The sequence below is a fragment of the Choristoneura fumiferana genome, chromosome Z (genome assembly GCF_025370935.1).
Source record: "Choristoneura fumiferana chromosome Z, NRCan_CFum_1, whole genome shotgun sequence".
NCBI classification, from domain to species: Eukaryota; Metazoa; Arthropoda; class Insecta; order Lepidoptera; family Tortricidae; genus Choristoneura; species Choristoneura fumiferana.
The window spans coordinates 29,328,407-29,348,456 of record NC_133472.1 but is presented as its reverse complement, the minus strand read 5'-3'; the positions used below and the strand labels follow the sequence as shown (position 1 = coordinate 29,348,456).

The window sequence follows — 20,050 nt, the reverse complement described above, 5'->3', positions numbered from 1 at the left end:
TGGCTACAACCCAGATTCTATTCGTTGCGTTTCTTTTCTGTTTTTTTTTCAAATGTTATTACAATTACCATATATTTAAGCACGAAAAATTAAATAAATATGCAAAAAAGATTATGCATAAGCATGAAGGCAAAACAAGGGCAAAACAGATCAATCATATACATATAAAGCTAAGGTAGAACAATGCTTCTTGTCGCGAGAAAATTGAATAAATTCCCGTTTTGTACATATTTAACCAACAAGCGAGATTCGTGTCAGTTTTCATATTTAGATTTAATTGTGCTACTAAAATTAACATAAATACGCCCATATGGAAAGCGTAGTTGAAGCAACTAACTAAACAAAAGTCACTTAAACTCTGCTGGTATTGTCGAGACAAATAAAGCATAAAATATTTAATAATTAGTAACTGCGTAAAATCAACTGAAGCTTTGAAATTGGAGCTTAGTTCCTGGGTGAGTTTTATTTTTACTAACCTATTTATTAACATACTGATTGTGGAAAATGAGATTTTGTGGAAGCCTATTTGTTGGTTTCTTTCTAGTAAAAACTGCTGGATGGATTTGAATGAAATTTGATATGTAGGTAGCTAGATCTTGTGAGTATTATATAATGCTCTATCTAATACTACTTACTTTTATTCCGATACTAGCCGTTACCCGCGACTCCTTCAGCGTAGAATTCGGTTACTAGAACTATGCAATTTTCCGGGATAAAAACTATTTTGTCTTTCCCCGAGACTCAAACTATCTGTATGTATACCTTATTTCATTTAAGCCGGTGTAAAAGTTCAGACGTGATAAAGTAACAAATAAACAAACAAGCTAAAAAACAAACAAACAGACTTACAAACTTTAGCATTTATAATATTAGTGGGATTTTAAGGGTATCCGGATGTACCATGAGCCAAATAAGTGGTTATCAATTTTTAAACAAGTTCCTACCAAATGAAAATGTCGTTAAAGTCGAACATTCAAGTTGACAGACATGTCTATTGGCATTATTGTCTTATTATATGAAAATGATTATCAACTTTACAACATATTTGGCTGATGGCACCTTTGTAAAACTCCACAATCCCAACCTGAAATTTTGCGCAAATTCATAAAAATTTTAAAGGCTCTACTTTTGACATCTACTTACTGTAAGTTCAACTTACCGTGGCTGTATTACTGTTAATCGTAATCGCTAATGAACGCTTATTTGCGTTTAGAACACTGGGTGAAATTCATGTGATTAATTAAATGCATTGAATGCACTGAGCGAAGTCCAGTCGGCAAAAGGCGGGCGTTCGCAAAAAATAGCGTCATGAAATTCGTTTACAGCCTAATTCGTGGACCTAATAAAGAAAGAGGCTTGATTGGTGCGTATTTTTATGGTTAATTCAAATCGTAACAATCTAGGCACGCGGCAGCGTGTCATGCCAAGTTCAAGCTAACAGAACTGGCGAGCAGCACCGTGTGTAATTTTACCCGAACCATTTGGAGCCACTTTTGAGCGTCTCTTAACTCAAAACTATTTTACATAAACATGTCAAGTTTGGCTTATTTATTGAGACTTGTAAGATACATATGTTCTCTAAATTTCATAAACACACTTCAAACGGTTATTTAGATATTAACATCCAAAAATCGTAATTTTTATCACTGACTCACCTATAGATCAAAATTCTAACCCAGTTCCAGATGACCTAGAAAGTTGATCTAGATAGGTAGTTGGGTAAACACAAAGGAATAAATCAGAAACTATTACATTTTTATAATTTTTAAATTAAATTATTTGTGTACAAAAAGTTAAAAGTTATTGATATCCCATCAAAACATAAATGTGAAATAAGAGCCAAGTTCAACATAATTATATATGCCTTTGACTTAAACGACAAAAGAAGTGAGATCTAAATGGGTGCCAAGTGCCAAGGTGCCAAGTTCACCGGTGTTAAGTCTAAAATCAAGGCATTTAATTATAATATTGAACTTGGCTCTTATTTCTCATTTATGTTTTGATGGGATAACTATTGCTCGAACGGGAAGTCAATAAAATGTATGTCGTACTAATATTCAAATTTCTAACGCTGCTTTTACTGGCTACCCACACCCCTATTTTTATACAAAGTTGCTAGTAAATTCTGGTACTAAGAACATTGCCAAGTTTATGGTACGACCTAGTCGGCGATCACTTCATTTCGTCGCGCCTAAACGACTCCTTGTACTATATCAATATCTTAAAGTGTAAGAACGACATACGGTTAAAATGTCCTTGATAAATAACCATCAATCGCCTTTATGCTTCCCGTTTATAGCCAAGGTCTGTAATTAAAATTCGAGGGCCGGGTTTTAATCCACGCTAGCCTAGGCTAGTAGTGTGGTTTAAGAATTTCACGCACCTGATTGTTCAATGATGTCTTTGAAATAAAAATAAACCTGAAATCTAACTTTAATTTTATCTTATCGTCAATTCTAATACGAAGAACATGTAATCACGAAAACACAATTTGATTATATTTAAGAAAATACTTCACAGCAGTTTTGTTTATTTTTAAAAGTATTATATTACATTGTATGTAATATATAATAAACTAACTAAATAAATCAATGCTTCCTTTAAGTGAAAGTTCATAAGAGTTTAAAGTAGTTCCTCCAGGACCGATCTTTTTTTTACCCTGTATAATAAACTAAGTACGTATATTTATTATTATTAGGTCAGTAAGTAACTACCTATATGTGTGGCGCAGCTTTTACTGAAGCTAAACACACTAGACCATATTCCGAGCCTCACCCAGGACAGCTTAACCCAAGTGTTATCAAAAATATGAGGCACTTATTTGCAAGGCAAATATGACAAGATGTTTGTTTGTAAAGCGGGCAGGCCACAGAGCAGTTCACCGATAGAGGGGAAATGTCTCATAATTTGTTTGCCAAAAGTAACCTAACCAATAAAAAGTTGGAAAACCCCCAGAATTTATCACTTCAAAGCTCAATATCTCAAAAATGGCTGAACTGATTTTGTCTTTTTTGTCTCTTTTGATATCTAAGAACTATTCCTAAAAGCCGGCTTTCAATTAAAAAAACCGTATTCAAATCGGATCACCCGTTTAGAGCTACGGTGCACTGTACTACTGATGATTGCTGCATTCTGTTGGCCGACATAAATTGAAACAACTCAAGTGATATTGAAACGGAACAAGAGACATCTTGTACCGCTTCGTTCACAAATATATGAATAAAAATAAATAAACATAAAATTAAATAACTACTGCAAAGTTCACATGTAATAAATAAGCCTCTGTTGTTTACCACGTCTGGTCTCTATTATTTGGAGAATCGCTTATTTATTTACCTAAATAATCACATGAAAAGAAAGGATGACTATATTTAACCACAAGTGAATACATGGATTCAATGAAATATAATATACTTGATGATAAAACAATAAAGCTCTTCGTTTTTCACAGCTCTATACATTATTCAAACTTAGAACTAACCTTCGCTTCCATTCATCGTTCGGTGTTTTAAATTAATATGACTATCTCATCTCATCGTTTATCTCTTTTACATGTTGTTTAAAATCAACCTTCAGTTTCGTTCGTCGTTCATTATTCAGAGTCGTATACCTGTCTCGCTCTTACTCTGACAAACGCTATTGCTTTGGGACTTTTCGCGGCTCGATTCAAACTGGAAGGTTCTTCAATTATCGATCGGGGAAAAAGAAAAATGGAGGTTTTGGGGGGCATTCGGTTCTGGAATTTTGGAAGAGAAGGTCGTTGCGCTGCTGGGTGATTTGCGCGTTTTTGTTAATTTGATTGATGATGATGGAGCTTGGGGATCGGTATTGGAGGCCGATGTCGCTGGGAGTACCCATGCGTTTTTGTTTGTTCTTTCGCTATTAGTCCTCCCGTCTCTTGAATCTTTGATCGTAAATAGGCTGGCAGGCCGGCGGGGAGTCTGATGTCGCTGGGCAATGCTCTCGCGTTTTTGTTTCGGTTCTTTCGCTGCTAGTCTTCCAGCTTAGTTCTTTATTCTGTGAGGTCTGATTTGAGCTCGGGTTGGATACCTTGCGGTGCTAACGAAAACCCCGCTAGGATCTCCGCGGTCACCATTACCCAGGAACCAGGAACTGTGAGGTCAGATATGTATTTTTTATCTTGCAACGAGTCATGTAAGTACGCCCTTGTTAACTTTACTCATTTACTGTTGTGTGCGATATATATATACATATATTATATGTGTGCTTAGGGACTTAATAGAAAAATAATGGAAAAATAATCTATTAAAGTTTCTATGTCTGAGGTTGACACAATTATGGGATACCTACTAATAATTCCATCCAAAGAAAATTCTCGACATTTATGTGTTATATTTGGTCAAAGCTAGGCATGTAGCAAAGTTCTATTCTTGACAGGGGAACGCTATTCATGTACTGAGAGCCAGACTGAATAAATCGTAAATGTATAAACTATCTGCTATCGACAGATTCTTACAAAACAATAATATAATTAATTGCAGTATTCTTAAAGTGGGTAACTTATATTGTGTTTAACTGTACAGACGGGGAGACCATTACCTCCATCCAATAGATATTAAGTTGGTTGGTATTCTATAGGTAGTGAATGAATACTACTTACCTGCAAAACTAACAATCTGCCTTTACTTGGTAAGATAAGAATACCCGATTTATTATCTACCACCCCGGTCTATAAACGGTAGGAGGTAAGGGGGGGTTATACATATAATATATATATATATATTAACCCTTTCTACATTAACCTCAAGCTTATAATTAATCGTTGAAATTGGTGATGTAGATTATTCCCAAATAAATCCTATAATTCTTCATGAGTATTCAATCAATTCAAATACAAGCTATAGTAAGAGTAAACCTAACACCTAGTACATTAATATATTATAGCAAAGAAAAATATATTTCATCTACAAACAACTCTCAAGCATTATCGCTTGTGATTATATACTTTACCTAGGTACAACATTTTAGCTTGCACTTGAGTCCAGAATTCCACCATTGTGGAACTAACAAAGCTAAAAATTAGAACTGGTAGGCGGATGAGAATTTGCTGTATACTATTGACTAACTAATCACTGGAATGTTGTTGTGAGCTTTTATTATTAAATAGAAATCATATAAATTCTTATGGTTAATTTATCAATTAAATAAACTATTTATAGCAAGAGTACTTTTGCCATACCATTATATTATAGGAAGGAAAACCCAAATGCTATTTCTAATTGACTTGTATATACCGACTTTATGAATTTTATCACCTGGTGGACACATAAGTATATTACCTATATACAACTTTATTATCCTGCATTTGAGCCCTAGAATGCTCTTTATTTACTTAACTAATCCATTTAATTCTGTGTGCTTATTTCCAATTGCTGAAGTAAAATGGAAAACTTATAATACCATATTCCTGTTTTACCTATCGCTCACATAATATCCTTATAGTGTGGGTAGTATTCTGTATATCCCCATTATACTATAGCAAAAGGAAACATTATTTTATTCTCATTTTGTTTGTGTTTTATTAAACTGTTTTCATTTGGCTTATTTTACTGTTTTTATTTTACACTGTGTTTTTACTAATCCTGTGTTCTTCCCTTCTTAGCATTTCAGAAATCTTGGTTTGTTATTATAGCTAAGTGTCTTAAAAGTCATGATTTTAATAAACTTCACAGACCTATATAATCACTAGGTTAATCTCCTTAAATCTTAGATATTTTACTATGTTCTACCATAAGCATTTATTAATGCGCTTTATTTCAGAAGGTCATACTTTATAGCTATACTTGTTCCTCTCAAGTAGTCATGGATACAACTTGCCCCTGTTCCCCTAACAGCATTCCATAACATACTACAGCATTCTATATTCCTCGTCAAATTAGTTATTTTCTAGTAATGTGTTCTTAGCTGCGTTATAGGTAGGTAGATAATTAGTTGTAGCTTAAATTCAGACCAACCAATCTTTACTTCTTCACTAAAAGTACCGTATGGGTTACCTAGGACGGACACAACGAAGGGTCAATCATTTTATTTAGGCACTAGACAACCACTAGACGATCACATGGCCAATTCACATCATCACGCTATCATATAGTAGGTTTCAAACAGCTCAGTAGGATTCATAAGCTCTAGTTATATAGGTAGGCTGCACATAGGTAGGTCATAGCTTGAGCTTAGGAGTTTTGATTAAATTAGCAGTTAGCTTCAGATTCAGGAGTTTGAACTTTAGGTTGAACTTCAGGTAGGTTTAGCTTTAGGTTTAGCTTTTGAGCTTTTGAGTTGTTAGCAGTTAGCTTTAGGTTTAGCTGGAGGGAAGACAGAAAAGTTTTTATTATAGGGGGGGGTTAGTTACAATATGATTACGATCGATCGATAGTACGAGTATAGGGTGATTAGGTGTTGAGTCAAGGAACCTATGTACATACCTACGGATAATTTTAACTAATTTAATTACGATAAATGCTATTTTTTATGATTTTAATTCAGGTTTTGTTCGCGTTTCTTGATTTTAGAGAAGCTCGATATTTCGGCACAGCACAGCATGCGCTATAAGATTACAAGATGCCTGATCATGACTCGTGATCATGGCACATGCAACTGTGCCGAAATATAAATATAAAATTAGTAATGATCGCGATAGTCTACAACTTTGTGAAATGCTTTCTTATCTACCATAATATTATTTCTAAATTAATCTATGATAGTTTATCTATCTGAATCGATCGCGCGTTAGATCGATACCGCAGCATTACAAATCTATCAACACGGTCCAGATAAACCATAATGTTACTTACATGCTGGCACATATAGTAATTGTTTAGACGTTGCATAGCGTAGTAAATAAAAAATAATAATATTAAAGTAAATGGGTATGACCATAGTACTACTAATTTAAATGGCATTGTTCTAAAAAAGCTATCCGGAAAACTAGTTTTAGCAAAATCAAAGACAAAAAGTGTTGCACAAAATAAAAGGTTAACTGGAAGGTTTTTTTGTGATTTATTGAAATAAACAGATTTTTTTTTACTTGGTTACCCGTGTTTGCTCTATTGGTGAATTTATTCATGGGCCGGTGTGAACGCTGCGGGGAGTAAATAAACAAAACCATACGTCTCTGAGATTTATTTGCAATAAATATCTAGCTGTCCATGTAAGCATCAACCTCAATTCAATGTCGTTTGAACTACGACAAAAAACATCAACTGAGACGAATATTGAAATGACATGACGACTCCGAGAAAAGGCAACCTTCGATTGAGAAAGAGGCCTGCGCCATAGTCGAAGCTTTGCGAAAATGGAGACATTTCCTGATAGCAAGACATTTCTTACTCATTACAGATCAGCAATCTGTCGCATACATGTTCAATCAAACGCACTCTAACAAAATAAAGAACGAAAAGATCATAAGGTGGCGGTTGGAGCTCTCGTGTTTCAAATATGATATAGTCTACCGACCTGGGAAACATAACTTCGCCGCGGAAGCACTTTCACGAGTATGCATGCAAATAAATACTGCCGCTTCTAACTCTAAACTAGTGGAACTACACCGAAATCTCTGCCATCCAGGGGTCACGCGCATGGTTCATTGGGTCAGATCAAAGAACCTACCGTACTCCGTAGAGGATGTTAAACGAATGACGGCCGTATGCCCAACTTGTGCGGAAATAAAACCACGCTACATGAAACATCAAGGACATCTTATCAAAGCGACAGCCGCTTTTGAAAGATTAAACATTGATTTTAAGGGACCAATACCGTCTAGCACCCAGAACCGATACATACTGACAATAATTTATGAGTTTAGTCGTTTTCCCTTCGCTTATGCGTGTAAGGATGTATCTTCAAGAACGGTAATCAATTGTTTCGAAGACTTGTTCTCCACTTTTGGTACTCCAGCGTACATCCACTCCGACAGGGGTACATCTTTCTTATCAGACGAACTTAGACAATTCTTGTCTTCCGTCGGGATATCATGCAGCCGCACTACACCTTACAATCCCCAGGGAAATGGACAGGTTGAACGTCTCAACGGCACACTGTGGCGAACGATCCAACTAAACCTCAAATCAAACAATGAAGATATAGTAAACTGGGAAAAGGCACTGCTACCGGTGCTGCACTCTATAAGATCTCTCCTGTGTACGAGCACTAACACAACGCCGCATGAGCGCATGTTCAATCATAAGTATGACCCGCTGTACAGGAAGTCCAATTGTTGCAGAGTAATCCAGAATACTCCTTTATAAGACTGCCTGATGGCGAGAGACAACAGACTCCAATAGATCGTTAGCTCCAGCACCACGAGCTGTTGACGATGACCTTTCAGATGACGAAGTTGACGATAACCAATCCGAAGAAATCTCTGCCATTCAAGACCCGCCTGCCAACATCGATCCGAATGCAGGAATCAGCCAACTTCGGCGTTCAGGCAGAGATCGCAGACCTCCAGCCTTCATGTATGACTACGTCTCTTCGTAGAGGGGGCGAATGTGATAATAGCCTCTTGTAAATATCTTATTGTCCATGGTGTCTGACATTGTCTGTCGCTATGTCATTCAATCAACAACTATGTTTCTTTACCATGTCCTATTTTATTATTGAATAAAGCCAATATTCCATTTGGTCTTGTCTAGATTTGTATCAATCATATTACAATTGTCCTTTGAAAGTTGTAAAAATGGGTGTCTAATGTCAGAGCTCGGAAAATTTGAGCTATTCAAGTCCTTTCTGTCTAAGGATATATCTTGACAATAAATATTCACACAAAACAACACAAACAACTGAATAAACCTACGGAGCTCTTCAAGATCGACCAAATACGACACGTAGATTCTAAATTCACTTATACTCGTTTTTTCGGCGACGTAAAGTTCATAGTAGAACGCTATCTAAATAAAATAACTTCGTTAGCATGATAAAATTACATAATGGAAATGGAACAACTGTCATTGAAGGACAGGGTATATCTATGTTCTGCAAACTCTCAAAACAACGCACCCTTTATGAGATCCTGTCTTTCCCACTAGTCCCATTGAGTTGTCCCATTGATGGGACAACTGAGACGATTACGTCCCAGTAGTCCCATGGGACATCTGGTAATGAATCTGATAGACACAAAGTTAGTACCTACTAGGGCAGAAGTACCGTTTGTGGCCATTGTACACCGTTTATGGCCATTTTTGTAGCTTAAATATACGTTTGAAATACATTTATAGTAATAAAACACAAACTTTATTCGTTTCAGTATACATTTTTGAAAGCCACTAAAAATACTTAATTGTTTTAATACTATAACTTTTATATAGATACTTCAAATGTAAACTGGCCAAACGGACCTAAGGTGGCAAAAAAGGGACCTTCTACCCTACATTTATTTTAGTTAATCTACATCATATCGATACCGGTAAAAAGACGTGTATCTAATGCAAATAAATAAAAATTTGCTGAAATTTTAGTTTTCACAAAAAAAAAAATTTCTCAGAACGTACTTATTCTCAAGTTGGCAGTAAGCCACTTCTGAAATCACCTTTTAAGTATTTATTGGACCAAAAGGAATTTTACCCCGCGAGCGGTCTTTCACGTCGGCTAGTTCTTTGTAAATTATTAAGCCTATTTGGGAGTAAATGGCCCATCGCTAATTGCTCTTAACATACATTACAGATAAATTCAGGGGCCGTGAGCACTAAACAGAGCTTAAAATTCAAAGATAATTTATTGACTAAATGTATGCACTAAAACAATCGGTCAAGTGCGAGTTCGGCCTTTTGCGGCAAATATTCAGTATTCAGCTTGAATTGGCTTCGTTAACTTGTAATGCCTACTAAGAAGCTATGGTAGTTTTTAATTTTTATTTGTCATTGGTATATAAAAAAGGCGAGGTGGCCTAGTGGTTTGACCTATCGCCTCTCAAGCAGCAGGTGGTAGGACCTTGTGCAAGGTCCGCCCGGATTGCTACCACCATCTTGCTCGCTAATCCTGCCGTGAAACAGCAGTGCTTGCACTGTTGTGTTTCGGCGTGAAGAGTAAGACAGCCGGTGAAATTACTGGCACTTGAGGTATCCCATCTTAGGCCTCTAGGTTGGCAACGTATCTGCAATCCCCCTGGTGTTGCAGGTGTCTATGGGTGGTGGTGATCTCTTATCATCAGGAGACCCACTTGCTCGTTTGCCATCCAGTTGAAATAAAAAAAAAAAAGAAAAAGCAGAGGGTCGTGGGTTCAAACCCCGGCTCGCACCTCCGAGTTTTTCGAAATTCATGTGCGGAATTACATTTGAAATTTACCACGAGCTTTGCAGTGAAGGAAAACATCGTGAGGAAACCTGCACAAACCTGCGAAGCAATTCAATGGTGCCTGTGAAGTCCCAATCCGCACTGGGCCCGCGTGGGAACTATGGCCCAAGCCCTCTTGTTCTGAGAGGAGGCCTGTGCTCAGCAGTGGGACGTATATGGGCTGGGATGATGATAGGTAGGTATAAAGCTAATAATAGATTTTGCAAGCCTCCGGCTTCGCTTGCAAATGACACTGACTCTAATACTTGGAAAAATGAGTAAGTTAGGAATAGCTTTTACACTTTTATTTAACGCAGCGTCCTGGATCCGGTAGCTCCACTCAAGGTTTTTAGACATAGGCATAGAATGTGTTCTTTCCTAAAATGGCGCCATTTATACATCTTATCTATATCGGAGTTTAACAATATGGCTCACGATTTTGGAATCAGGATATAATCGCTCAAGTTTGTTGGTCCCATTCTATGTAATCAATTAGTCTTCCCAAGACATTAATCTCTTGGAGCGACTGACCTCCGTTCGCAAACCTTCAGTCTTCAACCAACCAAGTTCCGGCCGTCCCTTTCTAGCATCTTATAATTGAAGGCGAAAGATATAGGTTCGATTGGGTCTGTGTAATCGAATAGGCACCTAAGCGATATTTTGTTGCGATTCAGTTTATATCGTTTAGTTAACTTTTATCGGGTCCCGGATAATTTAACGCAGTCATCGGGGAGATGAAGTTCAAAAAACTTGTAATGTCGCTACTTACGGAACAGATTCTATTTTTTCGCGAAACAGAAAGGAATTGGGGCGATGAAGTTAAAAATATAGCCCTGTTAAAAATATGCTAACAAAGTTCAGAATACGAATTTCGTTATTAATAGCAGCTTTTTAAGGTTCCGTATCTGAAAGGCGACATAAGCAACAAAAAGTTGGAAAACCCCTGACTTACTTACTTATATCTCAAAAACGGCTGAATCGATTTTGATAAAACATATCTAAAACCCATCGCTAGAAAACCTGCTTTCAAATAAAAAACTGCATTCAAATCGGTCCACCCGTTTAAGAGCTACGGTGCCACAGACAGACAGACACACAGACATACATAGCGGTCAAACTTATAACACCCCTCTTTTTGCGTCGGGGGTTAAAAAGGAACCCTATTACTGTCACTACGCTGCTCATCATCTCAATATGAGGTAAACGTCCGAGTTCTCGACACGCTAATGTCCAATAGACGACACCCTGCTTTCATCTCTATTGCTAATGATATTATAAGATTAAAGATGCCAACTATTGGGACAGTGACGAGCACTCGTACGTTTAAATTTATTTGCCTTATGACATTTATATATTCTAGCCGAAGCCGTGGAAGAAGCCGTGGTGGCCTAGTGGTTTGGCCTATCGCCTCTCAAGCAGAGGGTCGTGGGTTCAAACCCCGGCTCGCACCTCTGAGTTTTTCGAAATTCATGTGCGGAATTACATTTGAAATTTACCACGAGCTTTGCGGTGAAGAAAACATCGTGAGGAAACCTGCAAAAACCTGCGAAGCAATTCAATGGTGCGTGAGAAGTTCCCAATCCGCACTGGGCCCGCGTGGGAACTATGGCCCAAGCCCTCTTGTTCTGAGAGGAGGCCTGTGCCCAGCAGTGGGACGTATATAGGCTGGGATGATGATTTATATATTATGTAGGCAATTTACGACATAAAATCCAATTCGAAAAATAAACTACGCATGTCTTACCGGAAGTACGTAGTTGGTATTCGTCTAAGAAGCCCACGAGCTTTGAAGTTAACGTAAAAGCTCTTTAAATGTGGCTTTCCCTGGAAGCTTGGAGCGGCGCGCCCGTGCGCCGAAAGCTCTCAACTTCGGCCCACATAACCGAAATCCATGGTATTAATGAAATTTGTCGTGGCATGTCAACCCTCGTACGTCAATATGGGGTGATGTAAAAGTTTCCCAACTTAGCTGTTTGTGCCCGGTAGCCATATTTGTTCGGAATTTTATCGGATACACTCGAAAAAAGAGCCCGTATCCACAAACGTGTGCGTCGATATTCTGCGGATCTGTTGAAACAGAAGTAACGGTCGAACAGCTCTGAAAAAAGTTTCGAGCTTTTGTTTTGTTGGAAACTCTATTTTTGAGTTCCGTATTTTAAAAGGAAAAAAACTAAATCCTAATAGGACCATTTTGCTGTTTAAATGGTTGAAATTTACAAGCTACTTTAAATTTGGCAAGGAGCAGTGTGTTATATATTGTATCTGTGACACTTCAATTGTAAAAAAAAAAAAAACTAATAAACTCTCTTCCGTTCCATCGCCTGTGCACAACTGATGTGTGTTTTTTATTTCTTGCCGTAATTCATAAACCAGCCTAAAACATTGGTCCTTAAATACCGGAATAAGTATTCTGCAAGATATTTATCGTCAACGCATTGTCCTTGTTGTGCTGCGAGGGCGGATTGAGCCAGATTGAATCAACGTGCATTTGTCGGCGCCGGCGCCCGAGTTATAAAACGTGGCATCAAAATGGCGTCAGATCAAGAAGAGGCATCTTTGAAGTCTACAACCTGCGAACTACAACCGCTTATAAACAAAAGGCGATTTTTAAAAGGGCGTGTTACGCACATATCGAATTTGGTAAACAAAGCGCCCATCGACGAGCTCCCGTTTCACAACGAGCGGTTACGTGAAATTTTGGCCAAGATTGAAGATGTCAACATGAGTATTGAATCGTTGGACCCCGCCGAGCAGGAAGCGGGCCTTCAGCTAGAAACCAGGTGCACCGAGCTGCTTTTGGCGCTGCAGCGGCGGCAGGCGACCGCGTGCGCGCCGGACGCGAGTACGAATACTCAGTCAATGCATGGAACTTCTAAGCCTTCTTCAGGCGCCGGTCTTCTTCCTAAAATTTCACTTCCTACCTTTGGCGGAAACTATAACGAGTGGCTTAACTTTAAAGACTTGTTTAGCAGCTTGGTTCATAGCAATAATGACCTAAATGATGTTAGTAAGTTTTATTACTTGAAATCTTGCTTAAAGGGGGAAGCGGCCGCATTGGTCTCAACAATTGACCACTCTGCTGCTAATTACAGTAAAGCATGGGATGCGCTGATGGAACGATATGATAACAAAGTTTTGATTGCCAACCATCACATTCACTCACTGTTAAATTTGGGTAAAATAAACCGCAATTACGACTTGAGAAACTTGATGAACGATTTTCAGCAGCATTTTAACTCATTGCTAGCTTTACAGGTGCCCGAACTAGCTGACATGCTTCTCATTCATGTTTTATGCTCAAAGTTGGACTTTAGTTCATTAAGAGACTTTGAACTGAGTCGAAAGTCCAAGGATTTCCCTAGCATAAATGATTTTATCAAGCATATTCAGCAGAGATGCCAAGCATTGGAGATGATTTCATCTGAGTCCGCCAAGCCAACCTCTAGCAGTCATCGGTCCGTGTCAAATGTGATCACAAATAAGGAGAGCAATGGTAAACAGAATAAATCAGGTAAGCTGTGTGGATTTTGTAATGGCCAGCATTACATCAATAGGTGTTACAAGTTTTTAAAACTGACAGTTGATGATAGGATAAAATTTACAGACAAGTTTAAGTTGTGCTCTCTTTGTTTGTCCGCTGGTCACTCTGTGTCAGATTGTAAACAAACCTTTGTGTGTAGATCATGTCAGCAGAAACATCACACCCTGCTACATCCAAAATCTGTGCCCGTCTCTCCAAATAATTTGATTGTTTCCAGTTCCAAAAATGAAGCCGAGCCATTGGCAGATGGAGTGATCTTGTCAACACCGGCCATAGAGAGTTCATGTTTGGCAGACTCATTAGTTGTGCCGCAGCCGACTCTTAACTTACACAACACTGCTGTGGAAGAAAAATGTGAAATATCTCTCCTTCCAACAGCCTTGTGTTATGTCATCGATGATTCTGGTGAGATCCATTTTTGTCGAATATTATTAGACAGTGGTAGTCAAAAGAACTACATTACAGAGGATTTTGTTGCCAAATTAGCTTGCAAAAAGACTCCTGTCAAGTTTTCTGTCTCTGGTGTAGGTGGTAATGCAACTCCTGTCAATGCAAAAATTAATTTACATATCTCTACCAGAGATTTTAAGCACAAATTCAATAGTGATTTTTGTGTGCTAAAAACAATTACTGAGTCTTTGCCAACTACCAACTTTCCAAAGAATTTAATGAAGTGGCCGGGTTCTGTCAATTTAGCCGATCCTGATTTCAATGTATCTAGAAAAGTAGATGCAATTTTAGGCATTAATGACTTCCGGTTGTGTATGCAAGATGGTCAGTTAAACTTGGGTCCAAATATTCCTGGGTTATTAAATACAACTTTTGGTTGGATTTTCTGTGGAAATCTGGTTCTGACCAGGAATCAGTTAATTAAAATGCCAGACAATTCTGTGTGCAAATTTTTACAGGATGACTTGACAAAGTTCTGGACAATGGAGGAGCTGCCTGCGCAGCACATCATGTCGAGCGCCGATGCCGCCTGCGAGCAGCTGTACGTGCAGTCCGTTTCGCGCGACTCTACGGGCAGGTATGAAGTCGACTTGCCGGTCAAAGAGGAGATGCTGCCTAAATTAGGTAATTCTTTTAATATGGCTTTGCGTTGTCTTTTTAGTTTGGAAAAAAAGCTCCAGAATAATCCTGAGCTATATAAAAAATATTCTGACTTTATTCACGAGTTTGTGCAGTTGGGCCACGCCCATTGGGTAACTGATTTTCCTGACGAGTCTCAACCTGAGTTTTACATGCCACATCTGCCAGTGATAAGGGAGGACGCTATTACGACGTCATTAAGGGTAGTTTTCAATGCCTCAGCGCGATCAAATTCAGGAGTTAGCCTCAATGACGTTTTGTATGTCGGTCCTGTTGTCCAGGCAAATCTATTTGAAATTTTGTTGAAATTTCGTCTGAATAAATACGCATTTATTTGTGACATGACAAAAATGTATCGCCAAGTAAATATTAAAAAGTTTCAATCGCTACAGCGTATTCTATGGCGCGACCCTGGTGGAGAGTTGAAGTGCCTGCAGTTGAGCACCGCGACTTACGGCACTGCGCCTGCCAGCTACCTCGCGACCAGGACGCTGCTCCAGCTGGTAGAGGATGAAGGTAAAAATTTTCCTTTGGCTTCTAAGGTCGTATTGGAGAATACCTACTGTGACGACATCTTGGCAGGATCTGATAGTATTGACAAAGCTGTTCAAACTATGTCCGAATTGCAATGCCTGCTAGGTAAAGGCCAGTTCGAACTTCACAAATGGTACTCCAATAATCAAATTGTATTAAATAATATTCCAAAGGAGAAGCGCACCAAGTGCACTTTCAAATTTGATGCCAATGAGGATGCAGCTGTGAAAACATTGGGCTTAAAATGGGATCCTTCAAGTGATAGGTTGTCTGTGTCTTGTCCTGATGGATTTTGCAATGCCAAGAAAACTAAGAGGCATGTACTTACCGAAATAGCTAAAATTTTTGATCCTCAAGGCTTTGTAGCCCCTGTCACTGTCTTTGCAAAAATAATAATGCAATTGACGTGGAAAGCCAAAATTGATTGGGATGATGATATCCCCAATGATATTTATTGTTTGTGGCAAGCATTTTGTGAGAAATTGCCAAATTTAAACTCTGTTTCAGTCCCCAGACTTATGGTCCATCCAGAACGCTGTAAGTTGGAGCTCCATGGGTTCTCGGATGCTTCTACCAAGGCTCTGGGATGTGTGGTCTACACGCGATGTCGTTTACCTAACAACCAATATACAGTCCACTTCATATGCGCGAAATCGCGCGTGGCCCCATAAAGACTGTGACTCTTGCCAGGCTTGAGCTATGTGCGGCTCACATGCTTGCCCGCCTTATCAATAATATTGCTCAGATTTTAAAGGTCGATTTAGGTGACGTTTATTGCTGGTCTGATGCCATGATAACATTGTCCTGGATCAGGGCAGATCCATCACGATGGCAGGTATTTGTCGCTAATAGGGTCGCTCAAATACAGGAATTGACAATACACCTGAACTGGAGTTACGTTAACACTGTTGAAAACCCTGCAGATGCGGTGTCCAGAGGTCAAATGCCCCAAGATTTTATTAAAAATAATTTGTGGTTTCAGGGTCCATCTTGGCTGACATTTGATAGAGAGCAGTGGCAAGTACCGCCCCAGTTGTGTTCTGCAGTCGTTGAGGAAGCAAAGCAAGTCGCGCTGGCGTCGCATGAGGCACCTGAGTCGTACATGTCCACGGTATTCCAAAGATTTTCAAAATGGTGGCGCCTACTTCGCACCTTTGCGTATGTTTATAGATTTGTGCATAATTCCAGGCACCCTAGCAATAAATTAAAGGGCCCCATATCCATAAAGGAATTGAAAGAGGCTACTAATAAAATCGTTTTGCTGGTCCAGAAGGAAGAATTCAGCAAAGAATTCCAAATATTGACCTCTGATGTTGACAGAAATGACTGCAAGTTCACTGTCAACCAAATTAAATATCTTAACATTTTCAAGGATGAAAATGACTGTTTACGTGTCGGTGGTAGGTTGAAGCACGCGGCTCTTCACCGGGATCACAAGTATCCCTTACTGTTGCCATCGAAACATCACGTTACTGATTTAATTATATTGCAGGAACATGAACGTCTGCTCCATGCTGGTATCGAGACTACGTTGTCCAATTTGAGATCACGGTTCTGGCCGCTAAATGCGCGAAACAGACTGCGCAAGCTAATATTTAACTGCATGAAATGTTTCAGATTTCAAGGACAACCGCTGACACAAATAATGGCCGACCTGCCAAAGTACCGGGTGACGCCGGCCAGACCGTTCCTGCTGAGCGGCGTAGATTTTGCTGGGCCCCTAGAGGTAAAAGAATGGCGCAGCAGGAAGCCAATGATTCACAAAGGGTATGTCTGCATATTTATTTGCATGTCGACCAAAGCGATCGACCTCCAACTAGTCAGCGACTTGTCGTCAAAAGAATTCATTAATGCTTTAAAAAGATTTATTTCTCGTCGTGGTAAATGTTTACAAATGTTTAGTGACCACGGTTCAAATTTTATAGGGGCAAGCAATGAGTTGAAAGCTGTTTACAATCTGTTTCAAAACAATAAACAAGTTTTGTCTGACTTTGCCAGTATAGAAGGTTTTGAATGGCAATTTATACCACCTGCATCAGCACATTGGGGGGGGGGCGTGGGAGTCAGGAGTGAAAAATTTAAAACATCACCTGAAACGCGTCCTAGGTAACCATGTACTTTCATATGAGCACTTTAATACTTTGCTGATAGAAATAGAGGCCATACTAAATAGCCGTCCCATTTCCCCTTTAAGTGAAGATGCTTCTGATGAGCAGTGCTTGACACCTGCTCACTTCATCATTGGTGATCGTTTAACATCCTTTCCAGAGGTTGATGTATCAAACATTCCAGATAATAGACTTAAAATATATCAACTGATAACTAAACTAAAACAAAACTTCTGGAAGAGATGGAGAACTGACTATCTTAATTCTCTGCAAATGAGATATAAATGGCACTCCAGTAAGCCAAATATTAACTTAAATAGCCTTGTGCTCTTAAAAGAGGATAAAGCACCGCCATTATCTTGGCCAATGGGAAGAGTAACTCAGCTGTTCCACGGGAAAGACAGCAATGTAAGAGCTGTATCAATTAAAATTAAAGATAGTGTTTATGTCAGACCCATCACTAAAATTGTACCGCTTCCCATCTAATAAACGTGTCTATCCCAATGTTCTGACTAGAAATGTTCAAATATTGTGTTGTTATCGCATAATATTATTATGTAGGTACTATTATTGTATAAACAAAACGATAGTTCTGTTACCGCAGGCCTAGATGCATATTGCTGGTGTATATCACTTATGATGCCAAGGGAACAGAACCGTCATTCTGTCCTAATAATATGTAGTTTCATAAGTAGCTATATTTAAGCTGCAATAAGTTGAAAATTATTGCCATATAATTTTTTGTTTTTTTTTTTTGATCTCTTAATTATATAAGTAGTGCACATACATATGCACATATGTGTAACTTCTTGAAATTTTGACCTGTATTTTTATGTTTATGTTTAGTATAGTCATTGTCAAATTCATGATCGGTTATGGGTCATTGACCTCAGTCACCTGCTGATTATGTTGAGATAAAATTATGGACACTGATTTAGTGTTCCAGTAGCTGAGCTTGAATTTGTTTCCAAAAGCCTGTTCACAATGTAATTGACTACCTATCTAATTATTGACTTCCCTTGATCTCATATCATATTATAAATTATTTAATAATTGTGTGAAATTTCAATTTAATTCTATTACAGTGTAACGTGAATTTGTTGTTGTTTGTAAGAGGCGGGAGTATGTTATATATTGTATCTGTGACACTTCAATTGTAAAAAAAAAACTAATAAACTCTCTTCCGTTCCATCGCCTGTGCACAACTGATGTGTGTTTTTTATTTCTTGCCGTAATTCATAAACCAGCCTAAAACACAGTGATAATATAGCACAAGTAAAGATACATTAATTTGTTATTTTTTATGTAAGTTATTATAGTCAAGGATACTTTTGATTTTAAATTTAATGCTTATTATCTATTTTATTGTTCTTAACAGTCAATAAACATTTAACTAAGTTATGACAAAAAATAAGCCATTATAGGGTAACTTTTTACTCCGTCTGTCTATCTGTCTGTGGCAGGTATTCCATCGAACCACCATGACTATTTGAAGCCTCACAAAGAGGGTGCCCGGCGGTTTGATGTAACATACTGGGATGATAAATATTTTGTATGAAAAGGTTCCATAGTCACGGATTAATGGTGAATGTCTGAAAAAATTTAGAAACGTTTGAAACTTTTTATATCGATAGTAATAACCTTTCTAATTAACAGAAAAAATATCAGATTTTTTAAGTAGCATCAATTAATAAAAAAAAACCGGCCAAGTGTCGGACTTTACATTTGAAATTTACCACGAGCTTTGCGGTGAAGGAAAACATCGTGAGAAAACCTGCACAAACCTGCGACGCGATTCAATGTTGCGTGCGAAGTTCCCAATCCGCACTGGGCCGCGTGGGAAACTATGGCCCAAGCCCTCTTGATCTGAGAGGAGGCCTGTGCCCAGCAGTGGAGTATATAGGCTGGATGATGATGAAAGTGTCGGACACGCCAGAAATAGGGTTCCGTAGCCATTACAAAAAAAATTAAGTAATATTTTTTCTAGGGATTTCGTATTTTGTACGGAATATTCCAAGTTTAGGTATATTTATACTTTAGGCTGCTATTTTACTCTTAAACTACTAATAATTCTCAGAAAACTTAACCGTTATAGTTTCCTTGTAAATTTGATTTTCTTACTACCATCCTGATTTTTTTTCAAATTTTTCCACTCGATTTTAATGAAATTTGGCACTTTAATGTTAAATATTTTGCAAACGAATCCATGAATCGAAAAACCGTAGCAAACCCCCTAATGGTTTAAAAGACCTATCTAACAATACCCCACACTACAAGGTTGGATGAGAAAAAAAAAACTCCTTCACTTTATGTCGTAGGTACCTACAGTAAAAAAATTTTTTTTGTATTTTTTATTGTATCATTTTGTCAGCATACATTTTGTTTACATATATATTCGTCAAAATTACAGCTTTCTAGCATTGATAGTCCATGAGCAAAGCCGCGGACGGACAGACAGACAGACAGACATGGCAAAACTTATAAGCGTTCC

General features: G+C 38.2%; 2 protein-coding genes across 6 annotated transcripts in view; both read left to right on the top strand.

Moving 5' to 3' along the window:
• Positions 1–20,050, top strand: part of LOC141433735 (solute carrier family 7 member 14) — a 126,364-nt gene that overhangs the window by 98,116 nt on the left and 8,198 nt on the right. The gene's annotated exons all lie outside the window — the stretch shown is intronic.
• LOC141439318 (uncharacterized) lies at positions 13,058–18,077 on the top strand. Of its 5 annotated transcripts, XM_074103627.1 has the most exons (5): positions 13,058–13,798; positions 14,046–14,233; positions 14,737–14,902; positions 15,310–15,433; positions 16,434–18,077. In XM_074103627.1, exons 2-4 carry the CDS (start codon positions 14,216–14,218, stop codon positions 15,429–15,431), a joined length of 306 nt encoding a protein of 101 aa, XP_073959728.1. In that variant the 5' UTR covers positions 13,058–13,798; positions 14,046–14,215; the 3' UTR covers positions 15,432–15,433; positions 16,434–18,077. The 5 variants fall into 5 exon arrangements, with proteins under 5 accessions (XP_073959728.1, XP_073959714.1, XP_073959722.1 ...); XM_074103613.1 differs by lacking the exon at positions 16,434–18,077 and having other exon boundaries at positions 14,046–14,902; positions 15,310–16,108; XM_074103621.1 differs by lacking the exons at positions 13,058–13,798; positions 14,046–14,233; positions 14,737–14,902 and having other exon boundaries at positions 14,952–15,433; positions 17,069–18,077.